The 24,157-nt window shown below is 36.5% G+C and overlaps 1 protein-coding gene across 1 annotated transcript; it reads left to right on the top strand.

The window, feature by feature from the left end:
- The first annotated feature begins 631 nt into the window (after nt 1-631).
- LOC105038727 (uncharacterized) lies at nt 632-22,555 on the top strand. Its single transcript, XM_073260637.1, is given in 16 exon segments — nt 632-1,062; nt 1,343-1,371; nt 4,300-4,402; nt 7,033-7,207; nt 9,723-9,920; nt 10,484-10,644; nt 13,927-14,203; nt 14,833-15,047; nt 15,122-15,220; nt 15,303-15,829; nt 15,961-16,453; nt 16,456-16,723; nt 16,802-16,932; nt 16,935-16,958; nt 16,961-16,998; nt 22,337-22,555. Coding segments are annotated over 16 exon segments (3,075 nt in total). The 5' UTR covers nt 632-881; the 3' UTR covers nt 22,493-22,555.
- Nucleotides 22,556-24,157: the final 1,602 nt, after the last annotated feature.

Below are 24,157 nucleotides of genomic sequence, written 5' to 3'. Positions count from 1 at the left end.
CATCTCGACCTTCTAGTTCACCTAAACTATTTTGTAGCCATCTTTGAGCCCTATGCCTTTGCTCAAGATAGATGGGGAGGAGGGGATATCGTGGGACTAGAAACCGATGGGGGAGAGGGGTGGATCGGCAGCAGAGGAGGAGGAGGAGTCAGTGGTGACTGTATCCTCAACGATTTTAAAGGGCTTGGCATTGGTGTTGGTCCAGCAAGAGAAGTGAATCTCGATGAGGACCTTCAGTTTGGCAGCAATTGCTCATAGGTATTTCTTTTCATTTTTCTCAAAACTCTATATGTCCAACTAAGGCTTTACCAATGTAGATGCCTTCCATTTTAATACATATATAATTTCTATCTTAAAATATTTTATATTTTATATTTTAATAATATTTTATATTTTAAATTTTAAATTTTTATATTTGACTGGGTCATACGTATATTTTAAAAACATTGGATGGAATTATGAAAGTGGATCAGGGTGGCCCAAACCGAGATAAATTTTGTAACGGTTCGTCTCGGAGGAGATCGTAAATGAGTCCGGTAGAAAAGCAAAAACAAGATGTCGGCCGATATATTATAAGCGGCACGAAATCCTCTTCTCATCCTCGGACTCTTCGAGCTCTCGCTCTCCATTGCCCACCCCCGCCCGCTCCTCCGCCGGCGACCACCTCTTCAACATCCGCCGCCACCTGCTCCTCCGCCAGCCACAATATCTTCACCGTCATCCGCCACCCCGGCTGCTCCTCCGCCGGCCACCCGTTGATTGGGTTTTTAACTTGTTCCGGTGGAACGCTTCGGTACGAACTAATTAACCTATCTCTATTTCGGGGACCCCAGGTCGGGTCTTTAACCACGTAGGAAGCGAGAAAGCAGCAAGCTTTGGCCATGGAAGAGGAGAAAGGCGGTAGTGGAAGCAGGGGAAGAAGAGAGCTGGAAGACCAACTCCTTCGAAAGGTTGGCGATGTCTCCTCTGTGATCGACGCTGCGAGGCACATCGACGAAGTGATTTGCGCCCTCCATTCGCTTGCTGTCCTCCTTTTTCCCGTCGATTCCTCTCGCGTATCCGGTTCGATTGCAAACCATTCCCTTCGCTATCTTATTCTTCTCTTTTTGTTGTTTAGGTTCTTAATTATATTAACAGCCATTTGTATATTTCTTCTTTCTTACGGTTCAATCTAGTATAGTTCATTAATTTAATTAAAAGATATAAATTTAATCCGGCAAATTAAAACAGTTATCATATGAAATTTCAGGAAACAACTTTTTTTTTTTTTTTTTTTTCAGATAAAGAAAATGAATGAGTGTGTTTTTACTTTTCTCACTTATCTCGTTGTTTTTATCTGCAGGTGTAATGGATCGACGTCACAGAAGCCAGGTATTATTTAAATTTATTAATGTTTTTTTTAAAGACCTTCATAGATAGAAAGCGCAAGGTTCTTACTGGATTTATGGATGCAACCACTAGAAAGTTGGTCTGGGAAAAGCAAGCAAAAGAAGAAAAAGATGGGATTTACTTTGAGGGGAATGGCCACCTAGAAAGTTTCCAGCATTTCTTGCATATTTCCGATGTACCAGAATCACCACTGCCAGAAAACCTCATAGCCTAATCCAATTTTTGATTGAAATTGCATAAAACCCACCAAGTGTGGCGCCCAACAAGGTGCTCCTTTGAATAAATAATCCTTTAAATTCATAAAAAAACAAGGTGTTAGGTTCTTCTTCTTAGATCATTCATTTTATGTATTTGAAGTGATGGTTTACAGGGCAGAGAAGAATATGAAAGCAAGGGTGTTCACTTTAAAGGGAATTACCTCCTGGAGTCTTCCTTCAATATCTTGATTAATGCCACTTTCAAGATTCTTCATCTTGGATATCCCATATCCCAAAGCAAATCTTTTCTTCTAATTCAAAAAAAAAAAAAAAATTATATGTACAATATTCTAAAAGTTCTAAAGGTACTCCATGTGGTTGCATATAAGTATGCTGTCAGTTGGCTTCCTTGCATATGGCTAAATGGACCCAATAAGCACCAGACCATAGACAGATATAGGTGGTCCATATATGCAGCCTAGACAGAGATATCTGGCCTCCTCTGGCTTTGCCTTTTCTCCTTCTTGGCTTGCTTTCTTCTTATTCTTCTCTCAATCAGCTCTCCTCTTCCTTCTTCCCCTCTTCCTGCACCTTGTCTCCCTCCTCTTCTGCCTTCCATCCTTCTTACTCACCTGCTACCTCATCTTGCCACCTGTTTCCTCTTCCACCTAGGTCCTTGCTTTGGTGCTCGCCTATTGCCTAGGTACTATGTGATGCCCCAGCCACCTACACACTTGTGGCCACTTTTTAGAACCTTCCTTGCATTTTCGCAGAAATTCACTAAACATAATACTAAAGTAACTGTATTTTTTAAATCATAAAAAAAAAAAAAAGAATCTCGATCTCAAGAAATGCGCCAAACTTTTCATGTAAGATTTATGACACTTGACAAGAAAATTTTGTCCATATCCTAACTTAGTTTAGCAATCCTCATCCCTTTTTGTTGCTTAATCACTCAATATGAGAGCCAAACATTCATGCATAGAAGTATTCTCATTGCAATTCTGAAAATTGAAGTGTCTAGGTGACATATGTCCCTTGTGATCTACATGCTTCGAAGATTGAGGATCAGAAAATAGCTTTTGGATAGAGTGCAAAGTCTCCCATGGTGAATCCTGTGAACATATGGGCATCCTAAACAAACATTTTGATTTTTGACTACTGCCCATGTTAATTGACAATCCAATGGCCCATTATGGCTTTGATTGGGGTGTTGTAATACTACTATCTACCATAGAATGAAGAGCTATCATCGTCATTACCAGATTCCTACTATTTTCTTTTCCTAATTTCTGAACATAGAAAACCAGCTGTGCTTCAGACTACGTTGGTAGTTCATGTAGGAATGCAGCATTTTCAGGAACATATAACCTCAGTGCATTCTTTAGAGGTCAGTTGAAAATCGTCGTTTCATTGTTACTTATAGCCTACAATTGCATTGTATTGGATTAGGTCCAGTGCAACCAAGGAAGTAATTCAAGTTCAGGCTTAGAGTTAGAAACAGGTCCAGATCATCTGTATATTAGGTCAAGTCCACTAGAGCAAGGGATCACCATGTAAATTGGAGCAAGGTGTTTCCAAGGTGATGCGGTTAGGTTAGGATTGGACTACATCCGTTCTCTAGTCATTCACCTAAGGGAAGAAAAGAGATGGAGGAGGATTCAGAGGTAGAATAAGAGGAGGAAGGGGGATAGGAGGAAGAAGAGGAGGATGGTTAGGAAGAGGAGTATTTGAAGGGAGGAGGAGGAAGTAAGAGGGCATGGGACAACTATCAAGAAATAGGAGTAGGATAAAGCATGGTAAAGGTGGTGGAGGAGGGAGGAGTGGTGTCAAAGAGAGGAGAGTGAAAATATGTGGACAGGATGGGAGGAGGAAGAAGGGCAAGGGGAAGAGGAGGGGAAAGAGGAAAACAGGTAAAGGTGGGGCAAAAGGAAAGAAAAAGAGATTAGGTGGGTGGAGGTGGATCTGTATTTCCATTTACACTTTTCAAAATCAAGTTGGTTTGGCTTTAGTTGAGTTGATCTACACTAGTGCCACATAGAAGTTGTATCATTACAAGCCTTGTTGAGCTAGAAAAAGATGATTATGACCTAATGAACACGGATGTTTTGCGACCCAGCCACGGTCATCCTATTTGACCTCTTTTTACTTTTAAAAATTAATTTTTTTAGTTCTTGTTATGTTAGACATTGAGGTCTCTTGCCTCCTCTTCACACACCCACCCACAAAAAAAAAAAAAAAAAAAAAAGGAAAAAAAAAAAACAAAAAAAGAAAAAGAAAAAGAAGAAGAAAGACTTTTGACTTAAACTCTCTTTCTCTTAAAATTAGCAGGACAATATAGGAAGCCCATTTTTTGAGTGAGTAGTTCTAGACCTTTCCTCTTGATGGGCCTATGATTTTATTAGTGAGAATTCATAACACTTAAAGCTACAGATCATGGCGAGTGAAAGCATTCATGGGTCAAGTGGTGATTCTTTCCATTAGCTTAACCACTTAGAGTAAGATTGCTAACATTTGGCAGAGAGTCAGTTTAGACTATTCTAGGCACTCTGGCAATGTGAAAGTCTTTCAACTCAAACATAAACAAAGCTTGTCGCTTGGTATAAATAATGCATAATTAAGTTAAGATTCTTTATGAGGAAAATGATTACAAGGAAGTTGACTTCCTCCATAATAAGGTTTGTGTTATGATTAATTTATGACTTTTTATTAGGTCCTGGATGTTATGCATCCAACTAAAGCTGAAAGCAATGACTGGAGACATGCTTTCTATCATGGATCTGCATTTCCAACAATGTCTAGAATCTTAATTTATGGTAAGCTTACGCATTTACTTGCAACCTTTTTCCTTTAATTAGATGTTATGTATGTAATCAATGTTTTTTATTCTAAAAAATTAGTCATATCTATTCTATGTGCTTCAATCTGTGTATAGCAAAATGAGTCTATCTGAGATGTTATTAGTTAGGTTTTATATAAATTTTTTGAAGTTTCATTTTCATATGCCATAAATTTAAATAATAGTCTATGGGTTTGTTTTGTTGGATATCATTCTCTATATTTATTTGTAACCTTGTATTAGTTTGGGGATGTTTTCTTCATGTTTTTAATATATAATCATAATATCACTAATTCACTATGCTACACTAAGTATTTTATCAATGTAAAAATTTAAGTAATAACTATAATATAATCATGTCTTGATTCTTAGGATTGACAGAGTACAACCGATCATGAGATATGTTGCTGCTTAATCGTACATATGGACGCCAAAAGTTATATAACACTTTACGGAGACACTATAAAAATGATAATAAGATAGATCTCTTCTCTAAACTGTTTTAGATTCCTGTTTTGAAGTGAATTACTTTATGACTTGTATACACAACTTAAGAATCCTTAAACAAGCATCCTGGATTGATGTTACTCGTAAAATGACATTAAAAACTGTCTAATACTGAATGAAACAAACTTATAATACTCTAAAAAGCTCTGGCTATCAATGTCAATTACCCAAAAGAAAACATAGATAACATGTATAGTAATGATACTGAATCTTACTGGTGTAGGACCTATACCACTTTTCATGCTGTCTTAAGAAGTTCATCCAATTCTTTGTTTTTGATATTGTAAATGACAACATATCGGTTAATATGAGCTACAACTAATAGGATGTACAGCTTTAGGATATGTTATTGGCATGTTTTGAATGTCTTGATCTCTGAATGTGGCGCACTTGGAGATATGTGGGTTATCAGTTAATGGGTAGGATGAACTGTAGATGGAATAAGAGTCTGAATGCCTAGAACTGAAAATTATGTTTCTATGTGGATGATGATGAAGCAGCTGTGCTTCACTTCATTGGTCATGTCCAACCATTGGTTGCTCCCATGACTACAGGCTGGTTGTTGTTGCCAGCAATGGTTGGTTGGGATTTACCTTTTGAATGGGTATACGGTCAATTCATGAGAAGAATTGGTTGATCTTGCTGGAGGTCTACTGAAGCGGAAGTCAAGTATTGAGCCTGCTTGGCTCAATGCAGTTCAGGCTATGCAAATGATTGTGTTTTTTCTTCATTGAAACACCAAATGAAGTTAAAGAAAGGGAGAAATAGGGTGGTTTAAAATAAAAAGTGAAATCAGTATTTAAGTTTCTTTTGAAAGATGTATGCATGCCTTTTCATATTCCCTTCATAAAGGAAAATGCATTTATTCCATTAAAGATTAACAAAATTCATTGTCATCATCATGGTCGATACTGCTATCCCTTTTTTCATTTAGTATCGACTTGTGACATCAGAGCTTGTGCTTTGTGCTCCTTTATGAGCTAGTCTGGATCCGAGCTGCCTGCCTCAAGTGCAACCAAGTCATATGGCTAGGTTGGATCACTTACGTTATGAACGTGATCATCTTGATTATGCTTTCTTCACTCAATTCTCCTTATGCTACATCATGACATTTCAACAATGCCTATGATGTGATCCGTTTTAATTATGGTGCTTGAACCACTGCTTGTTTAAATCATCTCTTCTGTCAAATTTGGTAAAGGATTTCAAGACTGTTAAGGCTTTAGCTGTTTATTGTGTCTCATTTTTGTGCTCCTTGGACTTGGACAATATGCTTGTTGCAGGAAGTCCACATATTTAACTCTGCTATTGATGCTTAATCAATATTTCATCTGTGATTCGAGGAAGCTTCATCAACTAACAGTCTCTCTAGCTCCATACCTCCCACTTCTCCTAAAAATCCTTTGTTGTTTTTGGTTGGTAGATCATCTTGTTTACATGACAATCTGTTTTTCAGGCCACACATCTTGGCTATGTTTTTAATTGTTTGTTAATGCATTTTACTTCAGTATTAACTGATTGTGTTAAAAGTTAAAACATTAGCTTGCTTGAGGAATTAATGGTGTCATTTTGCTGTTTAATTAATTTTGCTTGATGAAGATAATGTTTATATAAGTTTAATTGGTTAGTTTACTTAGTGATAGTGATGGATTCTTTCTGCTGAAGCTTGTGAAAATTATTGGAAACTCGTGAAATTGTTTTTAGCTTTCTTACTTAGCTTAATTTATTTTTACTCAAGTAGTTCAATATCTTGGGCGAAAACTCATGATTCTTTACTTAATCCTTATTGGTAAACAAGCTAGTCGTTTGTTTCAAACAACTTGATCTAAATCCAGCATCAGTCTATTTGATGGCATCCAGTATTCAAGATTTGTTGAGTAATTGAAGTCAGTTGTTCTCTTGAACTTAAGTACATGTATGCTGTGGAGCATAGGTTTGATTTTAATCTTTCTGGAGTATTCCTGTGATACCTGTATTAGAAATTTTAACAATGATACGCTGGGGCAGTTGGGTGCTATAAATTATTTAGCGAATAACTGTACTGTTGACAACATAAATTTTTTAACTGTTCAGTGACTAGCATCACATTGAAATGTGCAGATGTTGCATTAAATTGGCTCCCATTGTTTCCTCTATCAGCAAGGAAACAAGTTTATGATTCATTTTTCATTGAGGGACCTCCAACTGAAATTGTGCAAGCCCTGGTTCCTGCTCTAAAGCAAAGTGGAACCGATAGAGATGCTGATCTTAATTCTATCTGCTTAAATATCGAAAGGTATTCTGCTTCGTATATTGAGCTTTTATTTGGTGATCCTTAGCATGTAGAGATACTCTCTGAGTCTCTGTACTACTACAATGGTTCAAGTGCAAACCTGTCAAGCTTGACTGCATGCAGCATGGTTTAAGTTTGGAAAAGTAATCATGATGGCTGGTCATAGTTGATTTCATGGAACATGAGGGCACATGATAGTGAGATGTATGGAACAAATTTATCTTTCTTTTTCTTAATATGTTATTTATTGGTTGTTGAGAAGAAAAAAGATTTAATTTTATTCTTTTTTTGCTGGTTTGTGATTCTTTTTTATTTCTTTTATTTTCTTTCTTCATCGGTTTTATTATTCTTTTACTGGACTTCTTTTTGACCGGTTGACCTAGACTCCAAAGTCTTTTGAGTGGGCCTTCTCACTTTATGTGAGCTGGAGAACTTGATAAGTTGTTTGGTAATGGCTATTGTTAAGTTTAGGGGGACCAAACCCACATTCTTTGTGTGCATTCCCATTAGAAAATCCAAATTCAATAATTGCTATATCTTTAGGGAGTTTATAATTTCTTAGTGATTTTGATCTTAATATTATGTTATTGATGTTAACAATTTTCGTAGAATGACAAGGATTTACCATGTGAAATGTGTATCAGAATTGCTTGAATCTTTGAGTTCTTCTGCTCTAAGAATTAAATTCAGCTTGGTAATGTTGTTGTCTGTGAGATCTGATAAAGCAACTGAATTTATTACTTCCATTTTTTTTCCCACAAACTCCGTATTCCTTCAAAACAATTGGAGAATGGAGTCATTGAGAGAATCAAAGGAAATAAAGGAGAGGAGGGAGACAAGATGAAAAAGAGAGGATAAAAGGAAATAAAGGTTGATGGTTATATGGTAAAACAAGTTGGTCATGTGCCCCTTGCCTATATTGAAATGCAGGTTTTCCATTTTTAGTTGGTGGTCATCCGAAACACCATTTTCAAGTGTTTTAAAATGTGATGCATGAGGCTGCCTATGTGGTGGCGGTCTCTTGACCTTGTTGTATTATTTTTATGCGATCAGTATATGTGGTTGTACCACATGTGCACAGAAAATTCAATCCACTTCATATTATGCAGTCATACACATGGCTCAATTATCATTTTTTATCTGCATATGTGGCCCAGTAGCTTTGTGGTGTGGGGCCAAACATTGTGGTTCACTTATGTGGCCCTGTGCAGATAGTACATGTCAAAATTGATGGTTACATTGGATGTTAGTTTCAATCGTGTTACAACTATTGCTGTTAGTATTAAGTACTAAATAAGAAGCATAGATTTTTAGTTGTTATTGTTTTTAGTATTGATATTATAGTCCAAAAAATATTATCATCATCCCACTTAATAGGATGAGACAAAAACCGGGTTTTGTGCACCATAAATTGGTGCCAACTCAAACCTGATCTGGGTTGTAACTTGAACTCCCTTCAACACCTCCTCTCTTGATCCTCTCCTTTCTCTCTATTGAACTCACCTCCATCGCCTCTTGCATCCTATCCTCTTGGTGGCACCACCTCTAGACCCTCGGCCCCTCCAAGTGTCGACAATGAGTTCCCCCTCCTTGAGAGCCCTCAAAGCATTCTCTTCTTGACTCCTCCATCTAGTTTGGCTGTCCGATCTCCCAAATCCTCTCCTCCCACTGTAGCCCTGTCTGTAGCTTTTGCATCCAATACCATTATTCCAACCTCCCACCATCAACAGTTGGATTGAAACCAAAAAAAAAAAAAAAAAAGAAAGTTGAGGATTTGAGAGTATGAGAGGCTGGTGAGACCCAAATTAAAGAAGATGGTATCGGTATGCACCATTGTGCTGAGAGTTGGTACATATGGTATGGTACCAGGGAAAACCAGTTCCATACACGGTGTCTGTATTTGAATCCTTATGTATATGTATGCACATATGCCCGTGTTTATGTATCTAGGTACGTATGCATGTGCAGTGTATCACACTTGCTTGGAGTTGGATCTGCATATAAAGCTTAGAAGCTGAGTGTACTTTTTATGTGGCTCCATGTGCATTTTCCTTTTTGTTAAGTTTGTGCTCTTTATCATATTGTATTGCTTCATACACAGCACTGTGTTAATAATCCAAGGCTTATAATTTATGCCTTAGAAATATGCAGTTTCTCATATCATACCTAGCCTTCTTCCTTCTTGTCTTGATTCTTTACAAGCCTACTGGAACATTGGATGATCACTTCCTGCTTTTGCAACCCTGAATGCTTAACCGCTAAGAAAGTTCACCTGGCCAACTGGTCTTTCATTGCGAGGCATCTCTTCTTCTCCAATGTGCATTAGTGAGGTAGTTAATGTGAATTTATTGGCAGCCAGTGGCAAAACATTATCAAACTTTGATTCCATATGGTGGACAAGCCTTGTCTCTCGTCTAATAACTTGTAATCCATGAAATCTATACCACATTTTTTTTTTCCCATTTACATTTTGCTGTATGAAATTTCATGAACTCTTTGCCCACTGGACTTGCAACAGGTTATTGGTACTATGCTTGCTTGAGAATCAGGGAGTGCATCGCATGGTTGGAGAGTTTGGACTCCCATATTCAAGTGATGAATATGGTGATGAACTGCTTAAGCCAGACATGTCAATGTTCATATCTAGGGTGGCACAACTACTTGCATCAATTCCTGACAAAGCAAGATTGGAGGCTTTACCTGCACTTTCGTCACAGTATCCTCCTATGGTTCCTGTTTGAAAAATGCATTTCACAAAAACATACAAACAACACATATATATATATATAGATCAGTGTTTGCTATACCACCTGTATGGGGCATACCATATCGGTACCATATTGGTACATTGTACCATATTGTACCGACAGTATCATACCGGTCCTACCGCATACCAATATTGTAAAAAGATGGTACCACTAAAGGGTCCAGTATCAAGACAGTGAACCTAAATCTATCTTGATTTGCTAAGAAAACCTCTAAATGGTAGGATATCTTGCAAATAATTATCTTTACCTCTTAATTTTTTGTGAATAATACCCCTTTGATGTACATCTGATGAACATTCATGATTGCAATTTGCACTGTACAGAATATTATCATAATGGATCATAGACTTTCTAGATTATCTTCGGTTTAGTTGAGTTTCTTTCCTTGCCTTTCTCGAAATCTGTCTTTTCTATTGTAAAAGAAAAGGTTCTTTTCATTCTACTCATCTTTTAAATTATTTTGTGGTTTGTCAGTTTTCATTTTGTGTTTAACCTTGACCATATTACTAAGCTTGTTCTTCCAACAAATTACCAAACAACTTCTGGTTGGAGCAGAAGAAAGAGCTATGGAACTACTTAATAAGAAAGATGCCTCAAATAGAAATGTTCTGGATGGATCATTCTTATTTGTTGGGGAAACATTTTCCCGGATTTGTAGACGTGGATCTACAGGTAATCGGAATTTTGTACTGCTCCTAATAAAAAAGACATGCACATGCTGTCTTCTTGTACTCATATATCATTTATTGAATTGGTGGAATGAAATCATCGATCTGTTAGAGTGTCCACCAGGTTCACACAACTGAGCAGGCATAGATGACAGCAAGTGTGGTGGCCAACCATGTTTTATGCTTTACATAGATTATAAACTATCGATATTGACATGAAATCCTATGTAAGCCTCACTTCATTTATATGCCAACAAAACTAGAAAGCCAAACACCAAAAGTGTTAATTATCTTTCAGGATTTAGTTATTGGATATCTCTTCTGTACTTGAGAGTCCAAACCATAGCTTTTGAGGAAGTAATCCCTATGAGCAAGTACCTCTGCATCGTGTCTTTCTTGTCATGCAGTCATTTCCTTGTTATAGAAAGAACTTCCTTTTCTGTTTCTAGAATTGTTCCCTTACCGTGTTAACATACCTTTTTATATGGTTCTTTAAATATTATTAGGCGAAAGATAGTTACTAAAAGGTGTATGTATCGTGTGCTTGGTTGGGATCACAAGAGGAAGGATGAATGAGACCGGAGGGATGAATGATTTCCATCCACCATTCGTTCAAAAAATTTAGGAAGGATGGATGAAAAGGAGGGATTGCCCATCTGCTTAGGCCCACCAATTTGCATCATTTAGGAGGATGCAAGGATGGATGGATAGAGCATATGAGGGGTGGGTTTCTATTACGTTTCGTTAACTTTTTGACGAAAACCAAACACTTTTTCACTTTTTTATTCATTTTATTTATATATATATATTATTTTACCTATACTATTTACCCTATACTATTAAATTTTATTACTAATTATTTTAATTTCAACATATAATTTTCATAATTATAAGTAAATAATTAGACTTATCTTCTATTTTTATTTATATTCACTATTTTTAATTAATTATTTGTATAAAATTAATTAACTATTTAAATTAAATTATAAATTAATTAGTTATTTATATAATTAGTATATAAGTAAATTTATTCATATATATTAATTTATAAAATTATTTATTAAATTAAAATAAAATTAAATATTTATATATTTTTATATAATTATAAATTATAAAGATTAAATTTATATATTGCTCTACTTTTTTAGTATAGATAAGTGTTATAAATTAATAATAATACTTTTTTATCAATGGTAATTTAGTAAAATGTCATACAATTATCGTCCATCCATCTTTCATTCATCCTATACTAAGCAGAGGAGAGAATCATTCCTATCCATCCTTTCATGTTTTGCAGAATGCATGGGAGGATGAATGGAAGATCCATCCATCTTCTCTTATCCATTCTTCTCCAATCCATCATTCGTACCAAACAGAGGGTTAAGGTTTGAGCTTCCCTCATGCATTTGCTGCTTTTGTTTCCTTGGACAATAATGGATGTCATCATCCATCATGCATGAAGCTAAGTGATGTTATCGTCCATCTCTACATGGAGGATGTGGTCTAGTATTTACAATTTGATGAGATGCTTAAGCCTGCCTATGTGATATCAGTTGGTTTAGATTTTTTACCATATGCAGACTTCTTTGGTTTCCCATTGCTGTTTCAGGGCATTACTGATTCCCTCAAGTGAATGATTTCTTTCAGTTACCAACTTTTTAGGGAAGCCTTATCTTCACTCATAGCTTTGGGCTGTACGAGAGAATTATCAGTTTGATATAGTTGTACTTCGTCTACACCCTTTTTTCACTTAAGATTAGGAGAAATTGTAAAAGCAAATATGCTCTCTCTGGGTGCTAACCAAATATACACTAGAATCTGTGCCAACTCTAGTGATAGAAAACCAAATTAGGCATGCATGAATATACATATATAATATAGAGTCAATGTAGTTATATTGATAATAAGACAATGATTTTGTAAACAAATATAATATGCAATTGATGTGCAGACTTATACAGACTATGAAGACTTGTAGGAGTGAATAGATAAATACGAAGAAGTAGCATTTCAACAATAGTTCGATTTAAAATGGATGTGGAGCAGTGGATGAGCTGAGTTTGTAGGATGTACCAAGTTACACAAAGCCATGGATGAAGAACTACAAACAACTGGGAGTATGCTTTCGTGTTAATCAATAGATGCCATGAAGAATTGAAGATATAAGGTAGCAAAGGTAGGTACATAAGGGTGTTGAGATTATAATGAGAGGAATGAATGGAGGATAATGTTAACCAGAGGAGCAAAGTTTAAAATACCATGGATTAATACCGACTGGCCAAAAGGGGGTTACAATGCATGCTATATCAAGTATTGTGCTGACTAAGGGTATGATGGTCATCCATAGATCTGTCCTAGACATCACTCGTATGACATTTTTTTGTCCTCCAAAATCTTGCAGGGCAATATAAACAACCATAGAATGCCGTACCGCTCTATATCGCCCGGTACGGGGCGTATCATACTATATCAGTCTCGTACCGGTATGTCTGTTTCGGAGCACACCGACACTATCATACCGTAACAAATCACGTACCAACATTACAGCAAGATTTTATCAGTACGGGGTCCGGTACCGAGATGGCGAATCTTGGAAACAACCAATTCGTGGGGTGGTTGGTGTATTTCAGGAGGAACTATAAAGAATCTGAGTATTTGGAGTTATGAAGGTGTTGTAGGGGCACATATTGTGTTTTCTGGCTTCTGCTTGTTGGCAGCTATCTAATAGTGGGTGTATAGGAATCTAGAAATATTCTATTATGAGTTTATGGGATTTACACAAAACCTCTATTCCTGCATTTATCAGGAGATTAGATTGTGGCATATATGGAAAAAAAGTTTTCTTTGCCAATGCATTCAAATTTAGTTTAATGGAAGTGAGATGAGATAGAGTGCAGCTGATGACAAAAATTCCTCATGATGCTAATATCATATACACGAAAATCTTTTCCCATTTTTCCCTTGCATTTGGGAATGTATTGTAAGAGTGGACAAAGGAAGCTAACAATTGAAGTAAGAGATGATTGTAGTCAATGCCACATGGTTTGGCGTCAAATGTGCCTATTCGTTCTCCATATTCACCTAACCTTGCTTGATTATAGATGAGGTGTTTTTGTTTTAAGTTGACTTGTGATATACTACCAAACTTATTTCTTAAGATTCACAGTGTTTTGAATTTGGAATGGCTAGATATTTAAAATATTCAGTACATTATCCTCTGCTTTTGGAGGTTTAGATGGTAATATATAATTCTGTACTCTTTTACTAATGCTATATCTGTTTTCAGATATTCTTCTAGTTGAAATGATACCTAGGATTCTTGATCATGTTCGTAGCTGCTTGTCGTCAAATGTTGATCTTATAGCTCCTGAACTGATTGAATCCAAACCCGAATCCCTGTTTTGGTTAAACTTGATGGAAGCAACAAAAGACCAATATGCTGTGGAAAGGTTGTCTGAAGAGTTGCTGCGCCAGCTAGCCACCAAAAATGTAAGCGATGTTGAAGCTTATTGGATGCTTTGGTTGGTGTTTAGTCAGACTTTCAAACGAAAAGCTGCAATGAGGTGAACTGACCTTCCACAGATTCTATGCTGAATAGCAATTTTAGTATTGTATATCAGCTGTTTCCCTTTTCTTTCATGGATAGATGAAGTAAACTAGTCAAAATATTACATGATACATCAGCCAGCTTGAATTACAATATTTGCTGAATTTCTTTTTATCTTTTTTATTGTTCTTGAAACAATGTCAAAAAATCCTTTATTGTATCTCTACACGAATACAAAGTTCTGCCTTTTGTATACAAACTTCCTAAGGGATGGTGTCCAAGTTTTGCAGTGTGCTTCCCATGCCTAGTGAATGCTGACTGAGTACACAACTCATCAGTTGGCTTTCCTTTTTGCACATTTAGCATCAACTTGAATCCAGATTGAACTGCTAACTTGAGCCAATATCAGCGAAATAGCTTACTTTAACTATCTGTGAAATTCACTTTTGAGTTTTGACTATTGTACTCATGCATCTTCATGTCTTTTCTAGCTATGTTTTATGAGCTCTTCTCTATGTCATTACTCACAACTCCTGTTACTGAAAATTATGAAGCTAGAAAATTTTTAAGTTTTCTTTTTCTGTTCTCTCTGGAAGGATCAAATTCAGTTTTTTTCCTTTAAATTGATTGGTTTGTTTATTTCAGGGCCATGCTTGTTGATAAATTTCTAACCTGGAAAGTGTTTCCTATCTCTTGCCTGAGATGGATTCTTCAGTTTTCTGTTTTTGAATGCCCACCAAATGCTGATACACAAATGGAAGGTCAAAAGACATCACATTTTCTAGTTACAGTGCAACGCCTGGTTAGCATCTGGTCCAGGCGTGAGTTTGTTCAATCATCTCCCATGGAGCAGCAAGCTTGTATCCTTTTTGGTCAGTAGCATACTCATTACATTTAATCATCAGGTATTTGTATTTCCTTAAGTGAAAATCAGATGTAACTGCAGCTGTTGGTCTATGCATAGAGAGAATGTCTAAGGAAGAATTAGAGACGACCAAGGATGTCTTGCATTCCATTCTTCAAGGAGTTAGCTGTAGTATTTTTTCTCTAAATCAAGTAAGCTTTGTCCCAACAACCGCTCTTTGTTTCTAACCTTTTATTTTTATTGTTGATAGGTAGACTGGAGAGCCCCATTGATCTTGTTCGGAAAATGGCTAGTTCTATTGCATTGGTGTTCTCCAAAGTAGTTGATCCTAAAAATCCTCTCTACCTAGATGATGATTGCCGTGAGACTGTTGACTGGGGATTTGGGCTTTTATCACAAAAGAAAGAGATAGCAGCTGCTTCTCATAACAATGAAACTATAGATAAGGAATCAAAATTTTCTTTGTCTAAGGAAAAGAAATGTGCATCTAATAGAAAAAAGCAGAAGGATATGAAATATCAAACCGATCGCGGTGATACTGTGATTTCAGACTTTAGGTTGGTAGATCCCAATGAAGTTATTGATCCAGCTACACTAAACAGTGAACATATCTGGGATGAAGAGGAAGAAGATGATGAAAGCAGACATTCTGAGACTTCAAGTGACTCATCGTTACAACCTTATGATCTGTCAGATGATGATGCAGATTTGCAGAAGAGATTCTCACAGCTGGGTGAGATTACTGCAGCATTACGAAAAGCTGATGACCCAGATGGTGTAAGTTCTTAAATTCATAATTAAAATTTTCATGTCGTGTTAGCATCTATGCCGGAATCTATATCATGTTAAAAGGAGGCATTTCAATTGTGAGTTCTTTCTGTGAAATTTCTTACATTGTCTACTTACAGGTGGAAAAAGCACTTGATGTTGCTGAAAACCTTGTAAGAGCATCACCTGATGAACTCCGACATAATTCAGGTGATCTTGTTAAAGCACTTGTTCATGTACGTTGCTCAGACATGACAACAGAAGGAGAGGAGGAATCTGCTGAAGAAAAGAGGCAAAAGGCACTAGTTGCATTACTTGTCACATGCCCATTTGAATCTTTGGATGTTCTAACCAAATTACTATATTCACCAAATGTGGATGTCGGTCAGCGTATTCTGATAATTGATGTCATGATTGAGGCAGCACAAGAGCTTGCTGACTCTAAGATTGTAAGAACAAAACATCAGCAGAGGGATCTGATATCTACAATTTCTGGAAGTCAACCATGGTTCATTCCTAGTAGCAGAGGGCCTCCTGGAGCTGGTCCCTGGAAGGAGGTTGCAGAACCAGGAACGTTTTTAAGCTGGTCTCATCGTTATGAGAGAGAACTTCCTTCTAGACCTGGTCAAACAAAGTGGGAAAATCACGTATATGGAGTCTTCATAAGGCAAAAGATTCCCAACTGGAATTGTCAAAAAATAGATTTCCTTTGTATGCTGCTGCTTTTATGCTCCCTGCTATGCACGGATTTGACAAAAGAAGACGTGGAGTAGACCTGCTTGATAGGGACTTTATTGTTCTTGGAAAATTAATCTACATGCTTGGTGTTTGCATGAAATGCATGGCTATGCATCCAGAAGCATCAGCTTTGGCTCCTGCCCTTCTTGATATGATAAGATCAAGGTACCATAAACTTAAATGGTTTATTGGTGCATCAAGATAGATTGCAATGTTTATAATACTGGCTTTTGTTTGTGCCAGGGAGGTCTCACATCATGCAGAAGCATATGTCAGGAGATCTGTTCTTTTTGCTGCTTCTTGTATACTTGTAGCTCTACATCCATCATATGTTGCATCTGCTTTAATCGAAGGCAATCAGGAGATTTCCGTTGGGTTGAGTGGATTCGCACATGGGCCTTCATGTTGCTGAAGCTGACCCCGATACAGAATGTTCATCAGTAAGTATTTTGAAGACCTGAATAAAGACTTGCATATCATCTTTATACTGTTTCCATCTTCATTTTCTTTTTGATTCAAATTTTGTATTTCAAGCAAGTGTTCATATTGAATACTGTGGAAGTTTTTCGTAAATATTATTAGCAGAGAAGCATTTGATAGATGAAGATAAGCAAGTGATGTTTTGAATATTTTTTTTGTATCTTATGCTACCTAGGGAAAATACGACTTAAAGTGTATCTTGTGTTGTCCAAACTTTGCATGACATCTTGGTTTGACCCTGAGTTGCAAGAGCCATCTAACTTTCATGGTACACCTGCTTTAAAAGTGTGGTTTAGTTACTGCATCTACTTTTTGACACTAAAAAGATTTTCTTAGCAATATCACAAGTTCTGGAATCATTATCTCACATGAATGGCATCAATCAAACATATACTATTTTCCTTTCTATTTCAGAAACCTTGTCGATTGAACTTGTAAAGAAATCATCAAGTAAATTTTCCTAGCTTTCTATATGTTGCAAGAATTCTTCCATTGGCTAAGATACTGGGTTGGACATGACATGGGCTGCAGGCTGTCTATGCTTTTTAAAGGAGTGTAAAATACAATCTCAGGGATGTAGAATGATTCAAAAAAAAAAAAAAGTCGTTATTTCTTTATTTACATCTAATCCACTAGATTACTACATCATATTTAAGAAAAATATTATGGTTCTGAAATGCTTTAGTGCTATTATGAGACATAGATGGCCTTAACTTACATTTATTTGGTTTTATTTTACTTAGATTATCTAAATCTACATGATGCGCTTCTTTCATGAGTTGGCCATGATGTTTGGTACATCGCTCATAGGTTGCTCTTTGGGGTTATACTTGTTTGCTCCTGCACATGAAATTGTTCCCTTAAGTAGCATGTTTCATCTATAATTTCACATTATTTCTTTGGTCCAGATGCCCTGAATTTGATGATGGATTTAGCATCCTAGGTTTCAGAGAAGTTTTCCGGTACTCTAGTCCAGGACTGGTGTCTCTATCATATCCAGAGCACATGTTGGAACTGGAAGTTAAAACAATAGGTTGTTGATGGCCATGCTTGCTAAATTGGTGCCAAAGATGTTAGATCATATCATGAATTTCTCTGTTTGTAAGCTCATGTAACATGAAAGATTTCATATCTTGAAGGGCATCTACTTCTAAAATTGTTTCTAAAACAATGTTATTTTGGGTAGCATAGCCCCTGATAAGCTTTGAACACTGACCATTGAATTGTCCAGTTCAAAGTTCACCGTACTGGTGCGTGCTGCCCCATATCAGGCATCTCATACCATATTGGAATTGAACGGAGACTACATACTAGGGGCACACTGAGTCTTGGTATGCCGAACCAATCTGTACAGGGTGTAGTGACACCATACCAGGAAGGTACCTGTGTAGGGTTTGGAACTGAGATGGCAAATCTTGCTCTAGTATAGTATGCTAATTTATCTGATCTTCTGTTCGTTGTGGTGCTTCTCTTGTGCTAGTAGAGCGAGCAGTGAGAAAGGAAAGATGTGCCTTTTTACAAGTTTCATCATGGATGATGCCGGGTTTGGGGTGAGAAAGATTTTGATAGTGGAGGAAGTAAATGCTCTCTGTATGATGCCAAATATGAGGGTGGGCTCATGTTCTCCACCTAATACTTTTGTTTGCACTCCGAGTCTTCTTTTCTCTTTGGTAAATAACATGCATGTTACGTGCCAAATACTAGTAGGTACATAGATTAGATCAATTGAAACTTGAGAGTTATAATGTGGTAGTATTAAAAAGGATTTTGGAAGGTGGCAGTAATATCGAGTTGTGAAGTGGTATATAGGACCTTCATTTGCCTATCGACATAGAGGACAGTGTGTTTGGTTGCTTCATATATCTTTAGGCCTACCTATTTGAGCCATGCTGGAGATCCTATTGCTGTGCTTTTGTTAGCTCTTCTAAGGAGCTCCAAGCATATTTGGAGTTGAGGCAAGGTGGGAAATCCTAGTCTAGGTCTGGTCAAAGTCCATAACATGTTGTATTTCTTTTGTTGTATTATTCAGATGCATTATTTGGGCTTACTGATCGAAAATAGCTAGGGTAAGGATCTGTTTAGGAGTGCATGATGTAGCATATGCAGGGCCGGTGGTATTAGAGAGCAAAGGTCACTGGTGATCCAATGGTGAGATGGAAAAGTCCTGGAGAAACCATATTCAGCTACATGTTGAGAAAGTCCTAGGCTTTAGAGTTTAGGTGTATAAGTTTCTATGTCTTCGTATGAACCTGGAATATATTTGTCGAAGGATATAGGAAAAGCAGAAGACCTAAAAAAACATGGATGGAAGTTGTGACAAGGATCTGCAATAGCTCAAAAATATCATCAGATATAACCCTAAATAGAAATGCTTGGCAAATGAGCATTCATGAACCCAAACCACAAATATTTGAGGCAAGGCTTGATGGTTATGGTTGTTATGGTAGGAACTTGGAATAAATACTTTCGTTAAGGAAAGAAAAGGCATGACAGGGTTTCCTGTCTCTCCCTGGAGGAGGACTCCTTCAGAAGACAGAGCTAGGAGAGTTTTGTTGCCAAGAAATTTTGATGGACTTCGAACTTAACAAGGTTCTATTTAATTTGTAAAAGTACACCAATTACTCTTGTCAGGCAGATCCCTTACCAATCTTGTAATCTATTTCCTGGGTCGTGGGGGTGTTGGGATCCTAAAATCCTTCTGTTTTCTTCCTTTCCCTCCTCCATGTTGCTCAGATGTAATAAAAAAATCAGTTCTAAGATCTAAGTTCGGATACCATTATAGGATCACTCCAATTTCATACAAAATCTATGCCCACATATTGATGATGCAAATAAGAAGCAATATTGAGATGAACTTGCTTGATGAAATCAAAGCGTGAATAAAAGGAATTGTTGAACAACTAACTTTCAGAGATTCTATTTAGAGTGAGGAGTTATTGTTACATTGACATGTAGTATTCTCTCCTTTGGATCCAGAAAACAAAGTTTATGAGCAAGTTCTCTTGCCACCTTAGAAAAGATCGAAGTTGAGATTGGATCTCTCTCTCTCTCTCTCTCCCTCCTCTCTCTGTGTATGTGTGCGTGTGTATAACCGTGTACCATATAATATCAACCAGTAAGCTACAATGCAGTAAATGCTTGGTTTCTAAGTGGATTTTGCCCCTTACATATTTGGGACTCTATCTTTGCTGACTTAAGAAAGAAGTACATGTCAACCAGCATGACATTTTTACCATGCCAATATTTTATAACATGGTGCTATATACCTTACCTCGCCTGCTTTATTGCTTCTTGCTAAGCTTGTTCATACAAGTCATCTTTTTTGTTTTTGTTTGTGATTGGTATAGAACCATTACTCCTTGATTGCTTGATGGTACTCAGCAGTCTATGAAAAGTTATATCTTTTATGCATATTAGTTTCCCTGTAGTCTCTCTAAAATATCTCGTGTTTAAATTTTTGGCACAATCTACTTCTAGATTTGCCATGTTATTTGGATCTCAGATCAGTTTAAGAATCTGCATTTGTTACTATCAGAAAAAATTAAAAGGCAAAAGAAAAACTTCAGCATTGCTTCTTTGTCATTTAGCATTGACAGGATATCCTTCTAAATAAATTCGAGAAAAGAATATATGATATCACACTTTAAATTTCATATCAAATTATTCAATACTAAGAATTAAGATTAGATTATAACATCAGCATTATTCTAGCACATGATATTATCAAATTGTACTTGCTTGTAACTTTTCATTGTTTTTTCTTTTGTCGAAACATGTTTCTTTTAACAGAAGAAAAATCCCAGATTGCCCCTTCATTTAGCATAGACAGGACATCCCAGTACAGAAAATTTCAAGAAAGGAATATATAGTTTCACACTTCTAATTTCCTACCAAATTATTCAATATTAAGAATTAAGATTGGATTATAACATAAGCATTATTCTAATGAATGATACTATCAAATTGTACTGGCTTAACTCGTTCATTTTTTTCATCTTTTGGCAACTAGATTGTTTAACAGAAGAAAGCATTCAGATTGCATTTGGTTCGTTGGAATAAATCAGGAATAGTTATCAGTTTCTCATTCTAGGACATTCTCATGTTTGTGGGGGTGGGGGGGTTGTTGCAATGGATTGGGTTTGGTCGAGTCAAAAAGTCCTCAAAGGCTCAAACTATATCCAACCCATAATCAGAGGAAATATGCAGACCCATACCCAGCCCATTTATTTTATTGGACCCATACCAAACCTATAAACCCAATTAGCATTCTATTATCAATTATATATCATAATAGATGAAAATGAAATATAGCCAAAGATAGGGGATTTAGGATCTGCGTACAAATAAGGTGGAAAAGCAAGGAAAAGAAATTAAAATTGGTTCTTTAACATGCCATTCTTTCTTGCTTTTTTTGGTTTCTTTATTCTCTAATCACTAACCATGTAGTCTTTTTTATTGTCCAAACCAATCGTTTGCTGGGTCATAGCTCATCACCTGATTACCACCATCCTAGAGATTTCAGGAGATTTTAAATGTTTGTTCAAACTCATGGCCACCCATTGGGTTGGAGGGCTAAACCCATACTTGACTCATTTATAATCGTGTTAGTTTGGCTAACCCATACCCAATCAATTGAAAAACTCTTTCCCAAAAATTACTACCTCTATATTGTCCCTGATGCTGGAAATGTGCTCGACTACTAATGAAAATTCATACTTAGCCGTCAAATGTATGAATCCTCATCATCGGTCATGATTAACTATGTCCATAATTTCTAAATTAAGAATCACATGCTTTTAGAGTTCCTAACCAATTCATCTACGAGCTTGATAAAGGACATTTTTCCCAGAAGGGCCAAAACTCGATAAATGGGTTTATGAGAAATTTTTTGTGCACCGTGGGCGGCGTAGAACCGTGCGCACGCCTGCAGTGATTGGTTCACGTGCGGGGCTGGATGCGATGCGTGAAAATTTTTTTTTCCCGTCGGCCCGCACGTGCACAAAGAATTTTGCATGGGTTTATATTTTGGTTCTTTGTTTTATGGATGTGTCTCTCATGATCAGTGCTGTGATATCTTCATGTGGATGACCTAGCATGTACTTCAGCACTATGACTTTATGCAATGAATATGTTATCATCTAATTATTCATTTTTGTTTTGAATATCTTCTTAGACTGAAATTTTTGGTGCATAATTGCACGCATGCATTGGTTGTGATCATAAATTAATTGTTGTCATCATTATACATCCACATGCATGTTTTTGTTCATTTATAAAGCTAACTGTTATCATATGCAGATGGCTATGACATGTCTCGAACTCCATGCTGAGATGGCTCTACAGACATCTCGAGCACTCGAATCTGCTGAAAATTACAAGGCAAGAACACGTCCACTGCCTTCCAAGACAGATAACATCATAATACCCTTCTCAAACATGGGATTTAAATTTTGAGTTTTAAATGATTTGTACACATGTAATAACATCTCATGATTATTTTACTCTTGTTCTCTTCTACACCTCAGCATCTTATGCTAGGTTAAGAAAATCAGATTCATCACCCAGAAATGAAGTGCAAGTGCATGCACAGACCCAGTGATGAAGCCTGATCATGATTCAAGCGACATGCGGTCTCAAGTTTAGATAAAACTGTTAGTTAATCTTAGGGTCGTTAAGTTGGAGATAATTTGGCATAGAAAAATAAAATATATGTTAGATTGTCATATTTGGTATGAAAAATAGAAAAAGAGAGAGTAAAAAAATTGATGGGTTTCATGTTTATTTTTCAGAGAGAGAAGATAAAATAAATATCATGGGGGTTAATATTGGATAAATTTTCAAGTGATGTAATTCATGCTTAGTAAAAATATTTTAAATAAAATTGTATATGTAATCATTGATTTTGCTTTGGTGTTTTTTTAAATTTATTCAATAAAAAAAAAAAAAAAGATAATATGGCATTATGCAAAGGACAATGTGATTGTAATCATTAAATAAAAATTAATTGAAGATAATAATATTATTTTAGTATTAAAAAATATTTATATTGAATGATATATTTATAAATTATATTTCTATATAAGATTATCTTCGATCGTAGTAATTTTTTTCGATGTGATTTGTTGAAATAATTTTTTTAAAAAATATAGTAAATATTATTTTTTTAATAAATAATTTTCATGAATTATTAGTTATTCTATAATTTGATCATCCCAATCAAATGGACCTTAGATAAAACTGTCGGTTAATCTTATCATTTTAGGCGATCAACATTCATGTATGATCCGTTCTGCACGCCGTGATCATGGTGTATGTGAACCTGCAAAACAGCATGCAGCACATATACATTCTATTTGGCCTCTAAATGCATATTAATCGAGCTCATGATGATGATGGAACTTTGGATTTTTTTTTTCCCTAAATTCCTTTTTGATTTTGGGACCAAGTGATTAGGTGATGAGCTTCAGGTGCAGCTGAAACCACAAAATGCGCTAGAAATGAGTTCTTAGGTATCAACCTTGAGTGATGTATGCATGTCGTATAAAAAGTCCCAAAGCATCTCACATTCTCGCTGCATTTAACAATAAGACCTAGCGGACAAGAGGATTCATGTTGCTGGCCAAGCCTGGGTTATGTCTTACAGTTTTAAAGTTGCTAAGCATAAATATTTTTTTTTGGGATTAGCACCCCTAATCTCAGAGAGAGAGAGAGAGAGAGAGAGGAAATCCAGTGCTCTTTTCATGTATACCAGATATCCATCTACTTGTGCTGGAGGTACAATTCTTTGGTGCAGTGGATAAAGCATTACCCACATGACACTGGCCAGAGCTCTTTTCTTGTATGCGAGGTGTCTACTTGTGCTGGAGGTATAATTCTTCGGGGTAGTGAATAAAACATTACCTACTGGACGGCGGTGGCGACCAGCCAGTGCAACACGCTACAGGGTATCTCTTTTCTTCACTTAAATATAATATCAACATTTCCGTTGCTGGCTGGGAACCGGAGCTCTTGCAACATTTTGCAGGCCTGCATATCGCAAAATAAACTTGAGCCAAACCAACCAATAGAAGCGAAAAGGAAAAGCTGCCAGCTTCTCAAAACATAGGGGGTGTTGGTTCA

Source organism: Elaeis guineensis, chromosome 1 (assembly GCF_000442705.2).
Source record: "Elaeis guineensis isolate ETL-2024a chromosome 1, EG11, whole genome shotgun sequence".
Taxonomy (NCBI): domain Eukaryota; kingdom Viridiplantae; phylum Streptophyta; class Magnoliopsida; order Arecales; family Arecaceae; genus Elaeis; species Elaeis guineensis.
Note: the sequence above shows the minus strand (reverse complement) of the source record. Positions and strands in the feature narration are given on the sequence as shown.